Source organism: Gracilinanus agilis, chromosome 1, assembly GCF_016433145.1.
Source record: "Gracilinanus agilis isolate LMUSP501 chromosome 1, AgileGrace, whole genome shotgun sequence".
Taxonomy (NCBI): Eukaryota; Metazoa; Chordata; class Mammalia; order Didelphimorphia; family Didelphidae; genus Gracilinanus; species Gracilinanus agilis.
In genome coordinates, this window is record NC_058130.1 from 544,777,250 (window position 1) to 544,801,236 (window position 23,987).

At 41.7% G+C, this 23,987-nt stretch overlaps 2 protein-coding genes across 8 annotated transcripts in view; one reads left to right on the top strand and one right to left on the bottom strand.

Moving 5' to 3' along the window:
• Positions 1-858: 858 nt before the first annotated feature.
• Positions 859-13,580, top strand: TYMS (thymidylate synthetase). 2 transcript variants are annotated; one of them, XM_044658056.1, is made up of 7 exons: positions 859-1,364; positions 2,424-2,497; positions 6,030-6,204; positions 8,182-8,283; positions 10,208-10,383; positions 11,175-11,246; positions 13,206-13,580. In XM_044658056.1, exons 1-7 carry the CDS (start codon positions 1,100-1,102, stop codon positions 13,341-13,343), a joined length of 1,002 nt encoding a protein of 333 aa, XP_044513991.1. In that variant the 5' UTR covers positions 859-1,099; the 3' UTR covers positions 13,344-13,580. The 2 variants fall into 2 exon arrangements, with proteins under 2 accessions (XP_044513991.1, XP_044513992.1); XM_044658057.1 differs by lacking the exon at positions 8,182-8,283.
• Positions 13,581-15,370: 1,790 nt separating this feature from the next.
• The window catches only part of ENOSF1 (enolase superfamily member 1), a 54,859-nt gene continuing 46,242 nt past the window's right edge, over positions 15,371-23,987 (bottom strand). For 3 of the 6 annotated variants that reach the window (XM_044666678.1, XM_044666662.1, XM_044666696.1), the window contains 4 exons: positions 21,693-21,822; positions 21,064-21,163; positions 19,021-19,102; positions 15,371-15,804 (listed from right to left, as the gene is read on the bottom strand). In XM_044666678.1, the coding sequence (XP_044522613.1) occupies positions 15,703-15,804; positions 19,021-19,102; positions 21,064-21,163; positions 21,693-21,822 (414 nt within the window). In that variant the 3' untranslated portion in view covers positions 15,371-15,702. Of the gene's footprint in view, positions 15,805-17,992; positions 18,046-19,020; positions 19,103-21,063; positions 21,164-21,692; positions 21,823-23,987 lie in introns of all 6 variants that reach the window. The other 3 variants (XM_044666670.1, XM_044666685.1, XM_044666692.1) reach the window with 3 other exon arrangements.

Genomic DNA, 23,987 nt, shown 5'->3' on the forward strand with positions numbered 1-23,987 from the left:
GCTAGAATGAGGACAGTTTTTTTTATGATTTACAATCAACCAATTAACGAATATTTATTAGGTGTCTACTATGTGCTAGCCAGGGGTCGGCAACTTATGGCTCTCAAGCCAGATATGGCTCTTTCTGCAGGAGCCATAAAGTCAATTGTTTTTTACTGGAGCGCACACTGTGAGCACTATACGGCTCTCACGAAATTACATTTTAAAAAATGTGGCATTTATGGCTCTCTCGGCCAAAAAGGTTGCCGATCCCTGTGCTAGACACTACTAAATCCTGGGGAAGGCAAAAGGCAGTACCTAACCTCTAGGAGGTTACAATCTAATAGGACCAAACAAATACGTCCACATGGAATCTAGAAACCTCAAACTTGTAGCCTAGTAAGATCTGATTAAGCCCAAGTTTATTCAGCTCGAAAGATGGAGACCCCAAAGCTTGACCTCGTTCCTGTGAGAATACACCCTGAAGGGAATCTCAAACTTAGCTAGGCGCTGGAATAGAGAGGTGTTGGGGGAAGGCTTCCTGTACGTGAAAGGTGGGGTTTTAGTTGGGACTTGAAAGAAACCAGGGAGGTCGGTAGAAGGGAGGAAGAACATTCTACACTGGGGTGATCAAGAAAGTGTCCTGAGCAAGAAATGGAGTATGTTTAGTTCATGGAGCAGGCAGGAGACTTAAGAGTCCCCGGATCCAAGATTACGGGGTCGGAAATAAAGTGTAGAGGCTAAAAGAGGCCTTGGTGATGCAGGAGGTTAAAAGGGGCGCTTTGCAAGCTCTTCTGATCCCCAAATGTTAATCCTCGGGTTGAGCCGCCTCTGACAAGAGCTAGGTGCCGGGGCTGAATAACGAAGAGCTCTGGGAGACTGAGGAGAAAGCGCTGTGTGGGTAGGGGTAGGGTCGCGTAAGTTGAACCCCCCAGGGCGCCCCCTGTACGCAGGCTGCGGCCACGGCGCCTCATCCAGGGGTCTTCTGGGAGAGGAAATTCCGTTGTTTTTTTTTTTTTGCAGCAGGAAGAGGCGTTTCCCAAAATTAAGAGAAAAGGCGCCAACCAGTGGGTCCCGAGCTACAGTTACTTCACCAGTTCTCTTTTCCCGCGCTGCAGCCATGCCCGCCCTAGGTTCCGAGCTTCCGAGCCAGTCGGTCCCAGAACCGAAAGGCGAGCCCCAGAATGATGCAGCCGCCGCCGCCTCTGCCTCTGCCTCTGCCGCCAACCCGGAGAGCGACCCCAGCCCCCCGCTCCGGCCGCACGGGGAGAAGCAGTACCTGCAGCAGATAGCGCACGTCCTCCAGTATGGCGCCAAGAAGAAGGACCGCACGGGCACCGGCACCCTGTCTGTGTTCGGCATGCAAGCCCGTTACAACCTGCGAGGTGAGGAGAGGGCCAGCCCAGAAAGCCAGCCGGGTCCTAGCTAGGGATCCTGACGCCCCCACCCCTTCCCGGCTCTGGCTTTTATTTAGGGGGGAGGGGAGAACCATCCCCTCATTGGGGCCTCACTCTTCCCTTTAAGTTAAGCTGGGCTCCAAGGCATGACCCCTGTCACTGGGGTGTGACTAAAACGCGGTGTCAACCTTAAGATGCCACCTAATAAAAGTTTAGGGCAGCTAGGCGGTGCAGTGACTGGAGCACTGGGCCAGAACTTCCAGAGTTCAAATCCTGCCTCAGACACTTAAAGAGGCCAGTCACCCAGGGCGAGACACTTAATCCCATTCGCCTCAGTTTCTTCATGTAAAATCGAGCTGGAGAAGGAAATGACAAATCACTCCAGGATGTGACAAGAAAACCCCACATTGGTTGGGACACAACTAAATGACTGAACGACAAACACAAATGAAAAGTGAATTGTGAGAGTCACTTATTTTTTTAAAAATGCATTTTTATTGAAATTTTGTGTTTTTCAGTCACTTGCCATTCCCCAATCATCTCCTTCCCAGAGAGCCTTAATGGAAAAAACCTAACCCACATAGGGAAAGAGTATGCACCCCTGGCCTCCCACCTCTGCTTCCAAGTCTAGCACCTAGATGGTACTTACCTTGCAGTTTATTACTTGTATGATCTTAAGCAAGTTGTTTTAATATTACCCAGCATTTATGTAGCTTTTTAAGGTTTGCAAACCCCCTAAAAATATTTTCTCAATTTAATCCTCATAAGAACCCTGGGAGTTAGGTGCTTTAAATATCCCCATGAGTCCAGGGTTAAGTGACTTGCCCAGGGTCACACAGCTAGGAAGTGTCTTAGGCCAAATTTAACCCAGGCCTGGTTATATCCACTAAGCTACCTACCTGCCCACTAATGTAGGTTTTATCAAGGCTTTGTGCAACTGAAAGCTAGTGACTCTTTGTAGCAGCACAAAATAGCCCAGTGCCATTTTCTGTGATTGTCTGCACTCTTTTTCTTCCTCCTCATGCTTTTTGTGGAATTGTTTTCTAGATGAGTTTCCTTTGCTGACAACCAAGCGTGTGTTCTGGAAGGGTGTCCTGGAGGAACTGCTGTGGTTTATTAAGGTAAGAATGCCTGAAGATCTTCTAGGGAGATGCTCCCTGGAAGGTTTAATGTATTTTCCCAAGTATTGAGCCATTTGACTGATCTTCAAGCCCTTTATCAAAAAGATTCTGTTTCCTCCTCTTGACTCCAGAACTCAAAGAGTCTAGAACCTGACTCAGTAGCACTGAGGCAAAAGTCTAGGACAGCTAGGCGTCACAGTGGCCAGAGTGCCTGACCTGGAATCAAATCCAGCCTCAGACACTTTCTAGCTCTGACCCTGGGCGGGTCACTTTAACCCTGTTGGTCTCAGTTTCCTCATCTGTCAAATGATCTGGATAATGAAACAGCAAGCCAATACTGTATCTTTGCTCATAAAACCCCAAAGGGGGGCATGACAAGTTGAATAAGACTGAAAAGGACAGAAAAACAATAGAAGTCATTTGGGGCAGTCACTTTCACAGATGAGAGAGCAGAGAACAGACTGAGCTGCCCTTTATCCTGGCAGGCTCTGTTCCCTTGGCTCAGTAGAAAGAAGGCTGGAGTTGGAGGAACAGGACTTTTGGGTTCTTGCTCTGTCACCTACTTAGAACCTGTGTTAGTTAACCTTCTCTGGGCCTTCTTCATAGAATTAGATTTAGAATGGGACCTGGCCTTAAAGGGCTCTTAATCTTGGATCTGTGAACTTTTTGGAAAAAATCTGATTATTACAATATAACAATAATAGCTTTGTGATAATGATTCTGCTACTGATAATAGCTAGCACTTTAAGATTTGCAAAGCACTTACCAAATATCTCTCACTTTTTTCTCACAACAATCCTGAGAGGTAGGTGCTATTGTTATTATCAGTTTACAGGTTAGGAAACTAAGGCAGACAGGTGAAGTGAGACAATTTAGAACTCAATTTTAGAAAATGAGTGATAAATTTGTTTTTACATGCAATTGGGAACAAAACATGACTCTTTAATAAAATTATTTTTTGTTTCTATGCCTTGTTCTTTAACCCACTCATTCTTTGTTAATCTCCAATTAATTTTTACTTTGTTTCCATGGTCCCTTTTTACATATAATTTTTATTGCATTATGGTCTGGAAATGATGCATTTAATATTTCTGCTTTTCAGAATTTTTACTATAAAGTTTTTGTTCTCTAATATGGTCGATTTTTGTAAGGGTACCATGTACCTTTGAGAAGAAAGTATACTCCTTTCAATTCCCATGATTCATATTTTTTTCCTTCTCTCATCCCTCCCTGCTCTTGGCGTTGACAAGACCATTGGGTTATACATATATAGATATCACTTGAGCCCATTTCCAGATTATTCATTTTCTTAAAAGAGCAACCAATCCTTTAAAACCAAACCCCTAAATCACACTTATTGCTTGTAGTAACAAAGTCAAATCACATTTGATTGTCCCACATTGTTTCAGTTACTGTGTACAATGTTCTCCTAGTTCTACTTATTTCATTCCACATCAGTTCATGGACATCTTTCCAGTTCTAGAAATCCATCAATTCATTATTCCTTATGGCACAGTAGTATTCCTTCACCATCATATACCACAGTTTATTCAGCTATTCCCCAATTGAGGGACACCCCCTCATTTTCCAATTTTTTTGCTATTACAAAGAGCGCAGCTATAAATAATTAAATCCATTTTGGCTTTAACTTATGTCTGAGATCATGAGTGCTATCTGTTCCTGCCAATAGTATGTTCTGTTCCAGCCCTTTATTTTTATTCTATGAGTGTCTCACATTTTTAAAATGTGTTTCCTATACAACATATAGTTGGGGTTTTGGTTTTTTAACCTTCCACTATATTCCCTTGTGTTTTATGGGTGAATTCATCCCCTTCACATTCCAAGTTACAATTACCAGTTGTGTATTTCCCTCCATTCTATTTTTCCTCACTGTTTGTCCTTTTTCTCTTATCCTATTTTGTTGCTCTATAAATTAAGATAAGTATCTATAAATTAAGATACTTAAGTAAACTAAAGTAAAAAATAGTATCCTTTGATCTGCATCTGATTCCAACAGTTCTTTTTCTGGAAGTGGATAGTATTCATTGTCAGAAGTCCTTCAGAGTTGTCCTGGATCATTTTATGCTGGGACACTAATCCCACATTAACTCTTTGTTGGCACTATTAAAATAGCCTCTTGACTGGTCTCTCTAATGCTAGTCTTTCTGACTTTCACATCTGAGCAGCTAGGTGGCACAGTGGATAGAGTATCAGGTCTGGGGTCAGGAAGACTAATTTGCCTAAGTTCAAATCTAGCCTCAAGAGACTCCAAGCCCAGTGACCCTGGGCAAGTCACTTAATCCTCTTTATCTCCACACCTTTGCTTGGCCAGAATGTGGCTCATCCTAGTTTTCAGGTTTAGCATCCATTCCATAATTTCATCTAGTTCTAATGTGTAATTTGCACATTATGTTCCCCTGGCCTAGAAGCCAACAGCTAGTAAAATTCTCTTCCAGGTCCTCCTTGAGGTTAGAAGAGGGAGGGATAACTGGCCACCCTTGGAAGGGCACACTTTCTGAACTTTATCCCTCCCTAGTTTAATCTCTTCTTCAGTGCATCCCTCAAACACATTTAGTTGTTGTGTAACTTCTTTGAGAGAGACCATTGTTTTTATCTTTTGATTTGATCATTGATTTACTTTGGTGCCTAATAAATCTTGCTTAGATTGAAAGGATTAGAGAAATGGGAAAGTTCCAAGCAAGGCAACCTCTTTCTTGACTTTTATGAGAAAAGAATGGGTATTTGGGAGGTGGGAAAAAATGTATCAAAGGGGATAGTATTTTGAAAAATTGATTCAAATCCAGTTTAGAAAAGGCAAAAAGTTAAAGGAATAATTGAATTAAAGAGAGAGGTCATCTTTTTAGATTGAAGGTATGAGGGAAGGGTGAGAAATAGGAATCTGCTGTTGGGAGATACATTGACATTTAATTTATTTTTCTTTTGTTGTTGTTTAGTCCTGCCTTATGCAAAGATACCAGAGTGATTTGCCATTTCTTTCTCTGTAGATTATTTTTACAGATGAGGAAACGGAGGCAGTTAAGTGCCTTTTGCCCAGGGTCACACAGCACTCTTAACCTGCTGTGCCACCTCACAGGCCTTCTCAGTTTACAATTTATGTGGTACTTTTTACTCTGAGCATTATCTCATCTGGAGAAAGGGAATAATATCTTCGTGGCCTCTACCTGATAAGGTAGAGAGACAACCTCTCATACACTGTGAAGTAAACATGTGAGCCATTATTTCATTCAGTCCCCATCATGGCCTGGTGAGGGTACGATGCAGGTGCCATCCATGTTGTTGCTATTTTAAAGGTAAGGAGGCTTTGGGTCAGAGAAATGAAGGGACTTGTTGCATGTGATGCAGCGGCTCCCCTTGCACCATCCTGCCTCTCTCAGAAGCCTGGGCAATAGAAGTGCCCCTCGATGCTTTCCCAGAGACAGGGATTCCCGGGGTGGGCAGTGCCACCTTGCCAGGCTCTCAAGTTTCCTGACAGGTGAGTGTAGTGACTGGGCTTCCTTCCCTTCTTCTCTAGGGTTGCACAAATGGTAAGGAGCTCTCCGCCAAGGGGGTGAAGATCTGGGATGCCAATGGGTCGCGTGACTTTTTGGACAACCTGGGCTTCACTGCCAGAGAAGAAGGAGATTTGGGACCAGTATATGGCTTCCAGTGGAGACATTTTGGAGCAGAATACAAAGAGATGAACACAGGTGAGGAGACTAAAGCAATGAGTCAGGTTTCCACTGGTGTTGCCAGGAGCGTAGGTGTATTCTATTATTTCAGACAAGAGTGTGGGGAAATAAGAAATGTATACTCAGGGAGCAAAAAAACCAAACATTCTTGGCCTGTACCCACACAAGGTCTCTTGGGAAAATGTCTCTGTTCTGGGCTGGGTGAAGAAATGCCTAAGAAGCAAGAAATAGCTTCCCAAGCTGAACCCCAAAGCACCTCCTTCATAGGGGGATCATGCACAGAGTTGGAAGGAGCCTCCGAGGTCATCTACTCCAAACTCATTTTACAGATTGAGGAAACTGAGACCTGAGGAGGTAAAATGCCTAAAGTCACACGAAGTGGGTTTTTTTGATGTAGCTTGAAGATGTTTTAATATCCATGTATTTGTGTTATATTACTGATGTTTGTTTTAATATTTTATTTTCCTAATTACATATAACAATTTTCAACATGTGTTTTCTAAAATTAGATCTAAATTAAGATCCAAATTGCCTCCTCTACCTTGCCTCCCCCCTCCCTGAGATGGTAGACAATTTCATTTGGTTTATACATATATGATCATGCAAAATAAATTTCCATATTGGTTATTATTGTGAGAGAATATTAATGAAACCAAAACACAAAAATAAAACTACAAATAAAGTGAAAAATAGTATGCTTTGATCCATATTCACACTCGAATGGTTCTCTGGAGGTGGGCAGCATTCTTGTCATAATAACCTTCAGAATTGGACTAGATCAGTGATTCCAAGTGGGCACCACTGCCCCCTGGTGGGTGCTACAGCAATCCAGGGGACTGGTGATGGCCACAGGTGCATTTATCTTTCCTAGTAATTGCTATTAAAATTTTTTTAAAAAATTAATTTCCAGGGGGCTAAGTAATATTTTTTCTGGAAAGGGGGCGTTAGGCCAAAAAAGTTTGGGAACCACTGGCCTAGATCATTGTATTGCTGATTATAGCTAAGTCTCCTAGTTGAACATTGTACAATATGTTTACTTCACTCTTCATCAGTTCAGCACAGGTCTTTCCAGATCTTTCTGAAGTCATCCTGCTCTTCATTTCTTGTAGAGCAATAGTACTCCATCACCATCATATACCACAATTTGTTCAGCCATTTCCCAATTGATGGACATACTCTAAATTTCCAGTTTTTAGAAGAGGTGGCATTTGAACCCAAGACATCAGGCAAATGGGCCCATTCCACAGACTCCAAATATTTATACCCTTTTTAAAGCTCTGGGATTCCTGTGTTTGTCTGTTTCTCTTTCTAAACTTTGCACATACTCCCAACAAATGTTTTGCAGAACTAAAATGACTGACCTTCCTGTTTTTGGTAGTCTGTCTGGTACATCTCCTTGCTTTTCCATGTTTTTCTTTGTAGATTTATAATGATCTACCTGTTTTACACATATAGAAATAACAGAATTTGTTTTGCATGACTATGCCTATGTGTAATGGGCTTTATTGTTGCTTTCTCAGGATTAGGAGAGAATTTGGAGCAGGAAATAAAATTGAATTAAAAAAAATAAGAAATAACATAGCATTTCCACCCACAATAAATTCCAGGGGCTTGACCTGTTTGATTTTATCCATTGTCTCCACTGTTCTACTTGGAATCTCTTTGAGGACATAGTTTGCTTCATTTAACTCTGCTGTCTTTGAAATAAGCTTATAATGCTTTAAACTTTTTTTTCTTCTAATATAGAATCAAGTAAAAACTGTTAGGGAGCAGGACAATAGGGCAGGCATCATAGATCTCAGTTTGAATCCTCAGTTCAAGGTAAGAAAGAACCTTCCAACAAGGAGAACTCAAGTGCTAGAAGAAGCTATTTCCTGATTTGAACATTTTAGAGTGGGAGGTTAAGGTCTATTTCTTCTAGGATTCTTCAATTTTTTGTGTTCTTTCTCTTCTCTTCCTATTGTTATAAATATTTCTGGAATTTTTTTCTTTCAGATTATTCTGGGCAAGGAGTGGATCAGCTACAAAAAGTCATTGACAAAATCAAAACCAACCCTGATGACAGAAGGATCATTATGTGCGCTTGGAATCCGAAAGGTAGACTACCTCCTAAAAGAAATCATAATCATAGTAGCAGCCACCAGCACTTGCTGGTTTTTCAAAAACATATGTTGGTAGAGGATACAGACTTTCTTTGAACCTTTGACTGACAGATACCTGGGCAAAAGATCTCTTAGTTCCCTTCTGGGAAGGCACATTAACAGAGAATGTTGGCAAGCTCTAGTCTATTTCTTTTTTTTTTTAAATCCTTATGTTCTGTCTTAGAATCTGTAGAGCAATAAGGGCTGAGCAGTGGGTGTTAAATGACTTGTCCAGGGTCACACAGCTAGGAAGTGTCTTCAGGCCAGATTTGAGTCCAGAATCTCCCATCTCTAGGCCTGGCTCTCAGCCCACAGAGCCATCCAGCTGCCCCCTTCTAGTCTGTTTCACTAGTGATCTAAATCAGCTGTTAAGAATAAGATGGTTCTGTGTTAGCTCCACATAGCAGCTCAGGTATGGCGTGGTCCCACAACAGCCCAGGAAATGGCACCAAGCCAGGGGTGGGTGGTGGTGTTTCCCTGGAATCCCTGCTATCCCGAGAGAAAGAAACTGAATGTGGAAGCTTGGAGCCTTCCTTCTTCCAAGCTAGGAAGAATGCATTTATTTAACACCTACTGTTATGTGCCAGTGAGGTAGCACGCTGGAGAGAGTGCCAGGCCTGGAGTCAGGAAGACTCTTCTTCCTGAGCTCAAATTTGGACTCAGTTACAGCTGGGTGACACTGAGCAAGTCACTTCCCCCTGTTAGCCTCAGTTTCCTCTTCTGTAAAATGAGTTGGAGAAGGAAATGACAAACCATTCCAGTATCTTTGCCAAGAAAACCCCACATGGGCTTATGAAGAGTTGGACTGACTGCACAACAAATTATCTGCCAGGCATCAGGGATACAAAGTAAAATATAGAAGTCACTTGCCACAAATAATTTCTAGTCTTACCATCACTGCAGTGGATAAGAGTACTAAACTGGGAATTGGGAAGACCTGATATGTAGTAGCTCTGTGACCCTGGGCAAGTCATTTAACCTCTGCCTGACTCAGTTTCCTCTTTGTAAAATGAAGATAATAATAGTACCTACCACCCAAGGTAATTGTGAGGATCTAATGAAGTAATATTAGCAAAGTACTTTGTAACCTTAAAATGCTATATAATGCCAGTTAGGATATTTTGAGGGCAAGTGAGATGAGCACAACATAGAGCTGGCATGCTTTTTAATCTGTCTTATATATTTCAGGGTTTTGGAGCTGTCCTAATATGCTTTTTTCAAAACTTTCACTTTTTTCCAATACACATAAAAACAAATTTTCCTGACACTTTGTGATTCAGATTCTCTCCCTCTCCTCTTGTCCCCACTTCCCAGAAGCAGTAAATGGTCTGTTTGGGGTTATATCAGCACTTTTGTGCGGTCATTCCATATTCCCCACTCCACGCCCAGACAGACGACCCATATCACACACGCCATAAAACCCCTGAAGGAAACAGTGACAGATGGCGGACGGCGCCTGTGACCTGATCTCCAGTGATCCTCCTTGCCCGGGATGGGGCTTTCCTCACGAGCTCCTCAGGGCTACCTGCCACCCTGGCTTTGCTGTTCCTGTCTACAGTGCCCCCTGCTTCTGCTCTCTTCCCTCTGCATCAGTGCATCCGAGTCTTTCTAGGTTTCTCATCCCGCATCATTTCTTTCGGCGTGATCATTTCCCATGACATGCTAGGGCTCCTTCACCCAGTGTGTGGCTACCCCCTCACTTTCCAGGTCTTTGCTGCAGCAGAGAGAGCTGCCAAAAATGGGGCAAATAGATCTTTTTCCCGCCTCTTTGGGATGTCTGGACTACAGATGCAGGAGCAGTTTGGCCAGGTCTGAGGGCGGGCAGAGTTTCAGCTAATAGACGCTTTGACATCTCCCTTCTTTCATGTCCCTGGCCTCAGATCTTCCTCTCATGGCCTTGCCTCCGTGCCACGCTCTCTGTCAGTTCTACGTAGTGAACGGTGAGCTTTCCTGTCAGCTATACCAGCGATCTGGAGATATGGGCCTCGGGGTGCCGTTCAACATCGCCAGTTACTCCCTGCTCACCTACATGATCGCTCACATCACAGGCCTGAAGGTAGAGAACCTCTTCTTCTGAAGCTGGCATCGCCAGATGAACCCACTCTTCACTGTTGGAATAATTGCATCATGTTCTTTTTCAGATTAAATGGAGAAAGAAACAATCTTCCCCTTTTTAAAAAGAAATTTGTAATCAAACTGAGGACTAAATCTTTCATTTGCTGGGTATCACAAATAAATATGATTATGAAAGGTAATGGGATCCTGGATTGGAGTTTGGGATTCCAAACTTCTCTCAGACACTAACTCTGACCCTGGGCAAGTTATTTAATTTTTTTTTTTGTCTGCCTCAGTTTTCTCTTTAAAATGGGGAAGTTAAAACTTGACCTGAGGAACCTTGTGGTTCCAAATCAGTGATCCTGTGACATTTTATAGTAAAAACAACTCTTTAACAAGCACAGTAAGTTCAAGATTTATTGAAGTACTTGGTATGACTTGTGGTTTTCTTATTTTTTAAAAATGAATTGGTTACAGGGGAAGCTGGGTCACTCAGTGGATTGAGAGTCAGGCCTAGAGACAGGAGGTCCTAGGTTCAAATCTGGCTTCAGACACTTCCCAGCTGTGTGACCCTGGGCAAGTCACTTGACCCCCATTGCGCACCCTTACCACTCTTCCACCTAGGAGCCAATACACAGAAGTTAATGGGTTTGAAAATGTTAAAAAAAAAAAAGAATTGGTTAGCATCATTTTTTTTTTTGGGAAAGAGTGGATTTTGTACTCTAATGTATTTTCATTGGTCTGAGTTGAGATTAACAGTATTACTGCTTGTTTCTTCTCATTGTATTTTAGCCAGGTGATTTTGTACACACTCTGGGAGACGCTCATGTATACTTGAATCATGTTGAGCCACTAAAAATTCAGGTGAGACAATTTTTCTGAATATATAAAAAATGTTTTTATAATGGTCAAATATATATAAATATACATATAAAAATATACCAGTGATGGTGAACCTTTGGCCTGGGTGCCATAAATGGCACATGGTGCTCTGCGTGGGCATATGCGCCACTACCTCCTCCACCATGCCTGGTTTTTCACATCCCCCACCCCTCTGCCCAGCAGCCCAATAGGAGTGCACAGGGAGTCAGGGGGGTGGCTTACAGGTGGCAGAGCTGGAGGGGAGCAGAGTGCTCAGGTCACTCCCCTCCCCCTCTACACTGCTGAGGACATTCCTCGCCCTTCTGCCCAGCAGCCCAATGGGAGTACTTTCTCTGTGTGGGGCAAAGTGGTGGCACTCTGTCTTTAAAAGGTTGATATAGGGGGCAGCTGGGTAGCTCAGTGGATTGAGAGCCAGGCCTAGAGATGGAGGTCCTAGGTTCAAATTCCGCCTCAAATTCCATACTTCCCAGCTGTGTGACCCTGGGCAAGTCACTTGACCCCCATTGCCTAGTCCTTACCACTCTTCTGCCTTGGAGCCAATACACAGTACTGACTCCAAGATGGGAAGTGATGATTTAAAAAAAAAAAAAAAAAGGTTGATATACTATGTGTGTGTGTGTTATGGGTGACTTTCATGTTGTCTATATTCATTATATAGCCAACTTGTGCATTTCTCAGTAGCAAAACATTTACATGCTAATAAATACATATAATTTGTAACATGTTATATATACACTACATTATATATTATTTTTAATGAATAGTAAATTATAGCCGTAACTATATAATATAGTAAATGTATATTTTATTTCATAATATAGGTATTAAAACAACACTGTTGTGTATTAAATGTACACACATATGTATATATATACACATACATGTAGTTCTATATCTATGTCTAGCTATCGCTCTATCCATTTCTATCTGTTGATAATGCTGTTTTATACAGCAGTCTTGCATGCTGTAGCTTATTATTGCCCACCATGAGTCTTTCTATCATTCTCTGGGTTACTTATTTTCCTTCTTCCAAGTATGTGGTATTAATCACAGGGGGAATCTACAGTGAAGATGTCGGTCCCTGTGGTAGTGCATTGTTTTCCCAACCAGCCTTTGCTTATTCGTCTGCAGTAACTGTCGAGCTGTGCGTACATATTAGTAATCTTAACGGGCAGGCCAACTGCTTTTCAAATTTAGTTTATTCACCATTCACTATTATTAGGTTAACAACTGTCATAATTTTTGTGATTTGTTATTTCTAAAATATAGGCCTTAGAATTAGTTTGTCTTTTGGAAATAGGGAATAAACTTTATAAAAAAAATTCTTAGCCTGTCTATGCAGGAAAACCAGTAGATAGGATAGCTACCAGTCCTTGCCTATGTAAGAAGAAAAGAAGAAAAACATGCATTTATTATGCTCCTCCTGTGTGCCAGACACAGCTAAGTAGTGCAATTACTATCCCCATTAGAGAGTTGGGGAAACCGAGGCAGGCAGGTGAAATGACTTGTCCTGGGTGACATGGCCAGAAAGTATTCATTTAAACTCAGGTCTTTCTGTCTCCAGACCCAGCACTGTATCTGTTGCTGCTGTGTAGAGAATCAAGTTTTTGTCATATATACTGTATTGCTACCTCATGAGTAAAGGACACAGTGATTTGGGGCAGCTAAATGGTGCAATAGATGAAGCGTCAGCCCTGGAGTGAGGAGGACCTGAGTTCAAATCCGGGACCAGACATTTCTTAGCTGTGTGCCCTGGGACAAGCCCCTTAGCCTTGTTTGTCTCCTTATCCTTATTTGCCAAGAAAACCTCAAATGGGGTCAGGAAGAGACACAAGTATTGGACTAAAAAACAAAGCATGGTGATTGTCCATCCTGCGCTGCTGACAGCCCGGCTCTGAGTGTGGCGCTCATCTGACTTCTATCTTTTTACTTTACTTTTAGCTTCAGCGAGAACCAAGACCTTTCCCCAAGCTCAAAATTCTTCGGAAAGTTGAAAGCATCGACGACTTCAAGGCCGAGGACTTCCTGATCGAAGGCTACAACCCTCACCCAACCATTAAGATGGACATGGCCGTGTGAGCCCCCGGGCCTGCCTGAAACCCCTTCATCTTTCCCAGAATGTCATCCAACCTTCTTAGCATTGCACAGCGCGCTTTTTGGCAGGCACGATATAGTGGAGAAACTTTAACTTGCCCCGTGACGGCTCACGTTCCCTGCACACACACACCTTAAAATAACTGCGCCTGAGACTAAGGAGAAGCAAATGGCTATAAAGCAAGGCGCAGTTTTTGTTTTGTATATGTTAAAATAAAGCAGTTCTCTTCCTGAGTAGGTGTTTTCTGCTGCTTCCTTTTCCACAGGAATCCTCTAGTCCTGTGTTGGAGAACCTTGAGGACATTTGTCATGTGACCTGCCCCTCTGCCCAGCAGCCAATGGGAGCCCTTCCCTGTTTGGAGGGGGGGCAGCTCTCATGGGGCATGCAGGTTGCAGTTTGGGCATTCGGTCTCTCAAAGCTTCGCCATCACTGGGCGAGGTCTCACTGCTAGCGTAAGCTGCTCCCATCAGCACATGCTCAAGGGAGCATTTATGAAGACCAAAATGCTGTGCCGGGTAAGGTCCAAGAGGGCTAAAACTGTCAGTAGTTATTCCCCCATTCCTAAAAATTTCCTTAGTGTATGTTTTCTGCCACCCAGAAAGATGAGAAAGTTGGGTATCTAATGAATGGAAACAACATGAACCTGTTTTAGGTATCAGGTTATACTTCCTGAAACTGGCTTCTCCATCCCTTTTTACAGAGTTCCACTCCTGGCTTTGCTTGTTTGAAAGAACAAAGTGGCCATCTAGTTCTGGCTTTAGGAAAATAATCTTTTCTACAGTGGTTCTTTGGGGATTTGGCAACTTTTTTTTTGTTTTTGTGGATGGCTATGGGAAGTTGTTGGGTTGTTTCAGTAGTACCTGCCTCTATTGGGGTTTTCTTGAAACAATACTAGAGTGGTTTGTCATGTCCTTTTCAAGCTCATTTTGTGGATGAGGAAATTGAGGCCAAGTGACTTGCTCAGGGGTACCAGAGCTGGTGTCAGGATGGATTTGAACTCATGAAGATGAATTTTCTTGATTCCAAGCCTAGTACTCATCTATTGTGCCACTGAACTGTGCTGCCTAGTATAGGAAATAAAAAGAGTTTCAGAGAGATTGAGCTGCTGGTTCTGGGGTACCAGCCTTGACACAAGGCCTGGCTTAGGAGAGGACTGGAATGGGGGCTTAGCCTTGCCTCCAAGAATAGCCTACTTTCTTAGAACTATGTTTATCTTCTTAGAACAATGATGGGTCACAAAGTTGCCTGTGTTCTGTAGTGACATACCCCTGGCTCAGCCTAGCTCTTGGGTATGCTCGAGGCCATTTTTCTCATAATAAGAGAGGGCCAGGAAGGAGCCTTAGGGAGCGAGGAAGCTGGGTCCCGTTTAGCGCATCCTGGTTTTCTTTGATAATTCTCAGTGGTCTTAGGTTGTTTCCCAATGCCATTCACTCCAGTTTGTGTTCTGCCTCCTTGAATGTAAATGTTTTAAGGGGCAGCTAGCTGTGGATTGAGAGCCAATCCTAGAGGCAGGATGTCCTGGGTTCAAATTTGGGCTCAGATATTTCCTACCTTTGTGACCCTGGGTAAGTGCCTAACTCCCAATTGCCAAGCCTTTATCATTCTTCTGCCAAGAAATTAATAATATTGGTTCTTCTGTGTTATAATCTAAATATTTTTTTATCTAAATAAACAAGCAGCTTGAAAGTAGAGACTAATTTTATTTTTGTCTCTGTATTCTAAGCATCCAACATGAGGGACCCACACCCAGGCCTGGCACAGCATTCAGGCCTGACAGCACCATTCTGTCCTCAGGACCAAGCCATCCCCACTTGATGTGACTTTTTTTTTTTAAGATCCACAATTCTTGGTATTTTCATGTTAAAAAATGAAACGGGACCAGTTTTCTCTTACTTGTTCTTTCTAATAAACAGAAGTAGAGACCAGAAGGAGCTGCCGGAAAATGCCTTTGAAATCTCACTATTCTGTCCTTTCCCTTATTTCATATTAAACACCATCCCAGAGACTCCAAGGCTCTTTGTTTTTTTTATTGTAACATTTGTAGAAACAGCAAAGAAAAGAATGACAGCAAACATTCTGGCAGATAATATATTTCTTAAAATGTGCCCATACTACATGGACACATTAGCATTCATCATGATCATTGACTTTTAAGAAATTAATCAGTGTGTATGGCTCAGATCATTTGAGAGTGAGGCTTGAGACTTTCAAGGACATCTAAATGGTTAAATCTTGACAGTGATTTGGATAAGATTATTGTCAAATCAGGCAAGCTCCCCTTCCCTCTCCCCCCAATAAAAATTCATCAGTTTGAGAATAAAAAGCCATAGTAAGGTTGAGAAATTAATTTTTCTGAGCAGTCATGAGTTTCTGCCAAATTTTGCCCTCTGGAAACTGGTACTCCTTTACAGACTCTTCCTTCATTTCTGTGGAATAACCGGCATCCTTAATAATAATAAAAAAAAAACATAGTTTTAATTAAAGTGACATCTCAAGGGAACAGAAATGTCAACCTTCTTTCCTCCCAGTGATACTGCTACTCTCAGAAATAGTCACCCTGACCTCTTTAATGGAAACTTATCTGTAAAGCAATTGAGCTGTTTAAATTATCAGACCCCAGACGCTTTCAATTGAGTCTATCAACTTCTAGGACTTTAAATAAGGCTGGTTTTCACAAACTGAACTTGGGAAATTAAAGGATAAACTTGGAAAAACTGCCTGCTTTTCTTGGCCTTCACCATTATGCCTACAAGGGTAGAAATGAGCAATTAGGGCCTTTAATACCCATCCACAGATGAATCGAATGTGATAACAATAGCTAACATTTATAGTTACAAATAATAGCTCATTTAGTCTTCACAGCAACCCTGTAAAGTAGGTGCTATTATTGCCTCCATTGTACAGATGAGTAAATTGAGGTTGATAGTTTAGGGGGATGAGAAAATATGTATGGCACTTTGCAAACCTTAAATCTATATAAATGCTAGCCATTATTATTTGTCTTAGATGTCTGTGGCAGAACTTTATTTTTTTTTATTTTTAATATTTCCCCATAGTTGCATATTTCATGTTCTTTCCCTCTCCCCCAACCCCCCTTAGCGTGGCATAACTTTAACTCATCGTCCTGACTCAAGTTCAGTGCTCTGTCCGCTATGTCACCCAGATCCCTTCCTCAATGAACATAGATGGGCAAGAGAACAAAGGTCTAAACTTTCAGCATTTTCCCCTCCAAGTTTAAAATTCTCGGGAAGTCGAAACCATTCATTCACCCTTTAAAAGCTTCCTAACGTATCACTGTAGCATTCTCAGCAAACTATTAAAACAGAAATGATGTCCAAAGGGCTTTAGTGAGAAGCCCGTGTCAAGGAAGTCTGGGATCCAGGGGAAATCAAGTCTTACTTAACAGATATTATGAACTACTTTATTTCTATCTTGTAGAGCACACGGCTCATTACTAAGCCCCTATCTTGAAGATTTTAATGATAACAATAACTAGCCATTATAAGACTTACAAAGAGTCTTACAAATATCTCATTGAATCCTCACAACCATCCTTGGAGGTAAATGCTATTATTATCCCCACTTTATAGATAAGGAAACAAGTAGGCGGAGGTTGAGTGACTTGCCCAGGTTCATAACTGTAGTGATTAAGGGAGGATTTGAACTTGGGTCTTACTGACTCCAACCTTGGCTCTCTTTCCACTGCACCATCTAGAGGCCTCTTGTAAAAATATAAGCACAGGAGAAACCTTATAAAGGAACATATGACTCCCACATTCTGACCCTCAGAAATTATGCTGTTGATACATGTATGAATGAACAGTTCAGTCTCTTGATTATAGACCTTAAAAATACCCCTACGGGTGGAGGCATGATGTCTTACTTTTTTTTTTTTAAACCCTTACTTTCTGTTTTAGCAATAACTCTAAGATGGTAGAGCAAAGGCTAGGCAATTGGGGTTAAGTGACTTGCCCAGGGTCACACTGCTAGGAAGTATCTGAGGCCACATTTGAACCCAGATTTTTCCTACTCCAGATCCGGCATTTTATCTACTGAACCACTTTTTTTTTTTTTAAACCCATTCCTTTGGTTTTAGAATCAATACTGTGTAAGGGCTAGGCAATGACCCAGGGTCACCCAGCTAGGAAGTGTCTGAGGTCAGATTTGAACCCTGGGCCTCCCAACTCCTCGCACTCTATCCACTGAGCGACCTAGCCTCTGCAGTTTGACTGCTTTTTAAAATGAATTGAGCAAACCAACAAAATATTAGAGCTAAGTTCATACCTGGAAATGTCAATTATGATTATCTAAAATTTGAACTGTTACTCGAGAGATAAAATGAAAAGCCCTTTATCTAATTTGAATTTCTGTCAGTTCATCCATCCATCTATCTATCTGTCTCCATCTATCTCTATCTCGCTATGAACAGGCATCATCAGAGTCTCCACTAATCTCCTAACTGGCTTTTTAAATTCAGTTTTAATTCAGGTAATAAGCAATTCAATTCATGCCATTCCACCCATGAGAAGTGGCACAGTGTAGTGGGTAAAGAGCTGGTCCTGGATTCAGGAAAATCTGAATCCAAGTGTTGCCTCAGATACACTCTGGCTGTGACCCAGGGCCGGGCACTTACCTTCTCAGTGTCTGCAGGCTGCTCTGTAAGAAGACAGCTTACAGAACAGAGTTCTGTATTAGTAAAGAAATTCTCTATATCAATGAAATTATAGGTTTCCTTCCCCTCTTCAATTCCCCCCAGCCCAGCCTCAAACTGCCATCCATGAAATGGGGTTCTGGTGCGTGCTCAGGCCACCTAGGTGGGGTGGGAGATGTCAGGGACCTGCTTCTGGGAGAGGCTACTCTGTGCTCTCCTATTAAATAAGGGAGAACAGCCTCTTCCCACTGGTGGCAGCTTTCAAACTCCCAGACTCCAGATAGTCCAGGGGGTGGAAGGTCTGGTTCCTTGTGTCCTTGTTGCACAGCAGCACCAGCTAGGGGGAAGGAAGGGTTACCTTCCCCCCTTTCCTTTTAGGTCTTGTGGCCCAGGGTACCAAACTTGGAGTTCTGCTGCTTTGTTTGTCTTTTTTTGGGCACAGATGGTGGAATCTCCTCTGTCCGGAGAACTTGAGACAATGCCTTAGAGGCAGATTGCAGACCAAATGTTGCTGTCAGTCTAGTGGGGGAAGCCAGGGTGTCTGGGACTCAGGGTAGATTTTAGACTTGGGACTCTGCCATATAGGGAGTAGGTTAGTCCCATCCCCGGAAATTGATGTGGTATAGTAGAGGATGATGCCCTTCTCCCCTCTGCCTTGCCCAGTTGTTATGGGAGGAGGAATTATTTGTATATTTCGTCTTATTGCACCTTTGAAATAAATAGTCTTCTGTTAAAGCTAATCTGTCTCTTAAGTGATTAAATGGAAGTGGGGTGCAGGGGACCCCCTAAACATAATTTGTGGGGACTTAGACCAGTGATAGAGACTAGATACACTCAACCTTATGAGTACCGGAGAACCCGGGGAGAGGGGTGAAATGGAATACACCTAATCTTCAGGCAATGGAGACCAAGGTTAAACACGATTAGAGACATAAGATAGAGTCAAGAGAAGCCATTCAGACCACTTGCTCTAGCTTAGAAACACTTTAAGCAAATTGTTCTCAGCCTACCTTAGGAGGCATGTAGGAGGCTTTTTTGATCACCACAGGATATTTAAAGTGTTCGTGCAGATGATCTACATATTCACACATCCTAGGAGAGAATGGCAAATTGGGATATTAGTGAATAAATTAGATAAAGCCAATTCTACTAATTTTCTAAGAGGAAAGAACAGCATGCCTCACCAGTTAGAACAATAAGTCAGATGTTCTTTGAAAATGCTTTTAGACTTTTTCAAAGTATCATCCAACAGGCACTATATGTGCTTCCCAGGAGGAAAAGAATCTGCAGCAAAATTCTTTCTGGTCCACTGGGTCAGTCTTGTTTGAGGCTTAAGAAAAATAGCTGTTGGGTGGGGAAGTCTTTCTTGAGCTGATATAGCAGAGGATCACTCTCTCTCCCTCCACTTTGCCCAGATGTTATGGGGGGATGTTTGTATGTTTCATCTTATTTGCCATTGAACTTTATGCCATTGAGCAGAAGGGCATCAATTTGTATGGGAACTTATCCCCTCCTCAATTTCTATTCCTAGAAGAAGGAGCTATAGTGAGAGGGACTGGGGCCTAGTGGAAGAGAAGTAATTTAGGAAATGTAATGATATTAGTGTTTTAGTCAGCATTTCACAAACTAGTCTTTCTTGTTGCGAACCCACTGAATCAACTGTTAATTGTCCTAACCACCAATGGTGTGGTGCTTAGGGTCACTACTATTAAAGGATGACCAGCAAGAAATGGGGTCCCTGTTTCCTAACGGGTCCATGAAATTCCACAGAAAAGGCTTCTATGCCACAGGAAGCCCCTTTAGTCAATACATAAGCAAACTATGAGAGCTAGTTTGTTGCAATGGAGAAAACTCAAATTTAAAATCCTGGCTCTGACACTGTGAGATTTTAGGTACCCCCTTAGTCTCTCTGGGCCTTAATTTGTCCATTTGTGAATGGAGGTATTTTCAAAGGTTTCTTAGAGCTTTAAGTTCCATGATTCTGTAAGCAACAATAATAAATATTTATAGAGCACTTTAAGGCTCAGTGAGTTTCCCAGGATCATATAGCTAAGTAAGTATCTGAAGCAGGATTTGAACTTGTCTTCCTATCTCAAGTTCATCACCCAGTCTATTACACTAGCTCACTACCTTGCTCTACCCCTTACTACCTATGTAGCCTTGGGTAAATCATTTTCTCTGGAACTTCATTCCCTCACCTGTAAAATCAAGGGTTTGGCCCAAGTGGCCCTTGAGGTTCCTACAAATTTTAGCCACATAATTTGTGACAGTACAAACCTACAACGTGAATCAGGAGATAGCTCCATTCACTGATGAAGCAATACACAATATTGATTATAAAAGCAAAGGTTAGGATTTAAAACAAAACAAAACAAAAGAATGTTGTTGCTACTGATTTTTGGAGAATCAGTCAATGTAGGCTTTTTAACTTAGGACCGACAACCATGGAAAGGCAGGTTCAGATCAAGAGTCTCAGGACAAGCATTCATCCCCAGACCACAAGTCCTGATTTCAGCACAATCCCTGAAGACATCATCCAAGGGAGCAACCTTTTCATGACTCAACTTGGCACCTGTCTCCGTAGGTGCTGCAGCTCTCACTTCCAATGCAGCCATTGCTGCTGAAGACCCAAAAGAAGAAAATTCTCCAAACCAAAGTCTTTCCACAGTTCAAGATCAGAAATGGATATAATTTCATCAATAAAAAGGGCTTTAAGGGATTACCACCTGCCTTGCTACTGCACCCAGCAGACCACTGAGCTCTTCCACAGGAATTGTAGTGTATGAGCTCTCCTTCTTAGAGCAGCTACTGCCTTGCTTTTCGCTTTGTATTCTCAGTGCTTTGTACACAACAAGCACTTCATAAATTCCTTTTTCATTCATTCTTTCATTCTTTCACTCATAACCTCTCCTCCAATCAGGTTACCTTTTATCCTAAAAATCTGGAGGAAAAAAGGTAACCTGGTTGGAAAAGCAGAACCCAGTCTTAACTGAGATTGTTTAAGGTCCCTTGAAAGACAAAAATTCTATGATTTTCGAGAGTGTATTACTGACCTGTTTTCAAGGCTTCCAGATATTGAAATATAGTCAAATACTATTAAGTGCTGTACCAATTCACAAAGACCAACTCCTCCAGCATGGGGGCAAACAGGAACTGAAAGAAAACAGACAAACTCCAATTTAATGTATTAAAATCAGATAAAATAAAAAAGGGAAATTGCTCAAAGTAAGTTAGAAGGTGAAAATGTAATTTTTTGATTGACTATGGGTAGCTCATTAGTATCCATTCATTAATATTCATTAGTATATTTAGGAAAATGACATTTCAGGATTAAAGAGTTAGATACTTCAGATTAAGGGTTAGGTGGCACCAAAAATCAAAGAAGAAAAATACATTCACTTTTATCCTTTAAGGATGTACAATTTTATGGAGTAATCCTTTCCCTCCTGTAGATGGCAACCCTCCTATCACTTAACAGATGGATTTCCAGAGCTGCAATGGCCAACAAATTCATTAGCCGTGGTCAAACTGGTCTTTGACCAGACATAAAATCCATCTCAGGGCCAACAGTCACATATGAATTAAAAATAAGGATAGCAGAAGGAATCGCAGGGTAATCTATTAACTTTGTCTACTCAGGGAAAAATGATTGGTTGATTTTCAACTTCTTCCAAACCCTTACTTTGAAATTTTTTGGCCATCAGTAACACAGAGAGATTTTCATTGACACTTCCCAGTCTGCAGCTGTCAATCTGGAGAAACTGTAGGGCATCAGCCTGTAGGAGCTGTTTAAATATCACTCTATTGTGGCACTGGAGATAGAATTAAAAATAAAAGCCAACAGATCAACCTTTGCCTTAACCTTCAAAATCTTTGTAATGGCAACAAGGCAATTTGAAGCCAAAAGATCATTAATCTGGGGCAGCTGGGTGGCTCAGTGCATTGAGAGCTAGGGCTAGAGAAGGGAGATCCTGGATTCAAATTTGGCCTCAGTCATTTCCTAGCTTTGTAACCCTGGGCAAGTCACTTAACCTCAATTGCCCAGTCTGTACTGCTCTTCTGCCTTGGAACCTAAACCCAGGATTGATTCTAAGACAGGATATAAGGGTTTCTAAAAAAGATCAATTAATCCAGAGACCCTGGGTCCTTGGTGAGAGTTGGACTCTATTTTTCCTTTTATATTCACTTGGCTGAAGGTGTATGTTAATGGTGCCAGTGGGGGCATTGTGCTCCCCCTTGCCCAAATCTCATCCAGTGATTGGCCTGCACTGTTGGAAAGTGATAAGCCAATCCCTCTTCCATTAAGAAATATCTCCTGGGGGACAGTTAAATGGCTCAGTGAATTGAGAATCAGGTCTAGGAATGGGAGGTCCTGGGTTCAAATCTGGTCTCAGCTACTTCCTAGCTATGTGACCCTGGGCAAGTTACTTAACTTTTTACTTCATCTGTAAAATGGGTTGGAAAAGGAAATGGCAACCCACTCCAGTATATTTCCTAAGAAAACTTCAAATTGGGTCACAGAGAGTTGGACACAGATAGAAAACAAGTGAACACCAGAGTAACGTTTCCTTTAAGCACTGGGAGAATCCAGCAGGGCCTCCTGTAGGAGGTTGCCCTAGAGCTTAGTTTTGAAGGCAGCTTGGGATTCTAGAAGGGGGAGGTGAAGAGAAAGCTCCTTCCAGGAGTGGGGAACAGACAGCCTGTGCGAAGGCAAAGAGAGAGAAGAGAGAATGTCCTGTGAGGAGAACAGCAAGCAAGCCAGTTTGGCTGGAACGCAGGGTATGTGAAGGAGAGTGATGTGCTGTAAGTTGGGAGAGGCCAGCTGGAGCCAGACTGTGAAGGGCTCTTGATGCCAGAGAGAGATGTTTGCATTTTATCTGAGAGGCCAGAGGGGCCCCTGGAACTTCTAGCAGGAGAGTGACAATTGTCGGATCTATGTATCTATTGTAGCAAAACAGAAATGTTACAATATGTTTCTTTAAAAAAAATCAGAGACACAACTGAAAGGGCATTTGGATGCTGTCCTGGAATTTTCAAACAGAGCTGTACCCAATGGCTTCCTTGATATTTTTTAATTAAATTTTCTCTCTCTCTCTAATAACTAACACTTATGTAGTACTTACTGTATAGTAGGCACTGTGCTACTGTGCTAAGCACTTTAAAATTCTATCAACTTACATTTATCATTTATCTATCAATCTATCATCTATATCTATCATTTCTTGGTCATCTATTTATCTGTCCATCTATCTATCTCTGTATCTCTATCTATCTGTCTGTCTGTCTCTTTGTGTCTCTGTATCTATCTATAATAGCTAACATTTATAGAGTGCTTACTATATATTAGGTACTGTGCTAAACACTTTAAAATTCTATCTACCCATCTATCTATCACTCATCATTTATCTATCATCTATGAATCTATCTATCATTTCTTGGTTATCTATCTATCTATCTATCTATCTGTCTGTCTGTCTGTCTGTCTGTCTGTCTATCCATCCATCTGTCTGTCTGTCTAATCTGTTTGTCTATCTAGCCATCTTTCTATCCATCCATTCATCTATCTATCAATTATTCCTATCTCTCTCTCTCTATCACTATCCATTCCTCTTTATCTACCTACCTACCTACCCACCTACCTATTCATCTCTATCCATCCATCTCTGTCTGTCTATCTGTCTGTCTGTCTATCTATCTATCTATCTATCTATCTATCTATCTATCCATCCATCCATCCATCTATCCATCTATCTATCTATCCATCCATCCTATTTATCCATCTATCTATATCTCTCTCTATCCAGCTATCCTATCTATCCATCTGTCTATTCATCTATCTATCCATCTATCTATCCATCTATATCTATATCTATATCTATCCATCTATACCTATACCTATACCTATACCTATACCTATATCTATATCTATATCTATATCTATATCTATATCTATATCTATATCTATATCTATATCTAT

Bases quoted from the DNA above. Each gene is read 5' to 3' on its own strand.
- TYMS (XM_044658056.1), top strand. From the start codon at position 1,100: ATGCCCGCCCTAGGTTCCGAGCTTCCGAGCCAGTCGGTCCCAGAACCG. The intron at 10,384-11,174 runs GTAGAGAACCTC...ATTGTATTTTAG, and splicing joins CTCACATCACAGGCCTGAAG to CCAGGTGATTTTGTACACAC. The intron at 11,247-13,205 runs GTGAGACAATTT...CTTTACTTTTAG, and splicing joins TTGAGCCACTAAAAATTCAG to CTTCAGCGAGAACCAAGACC.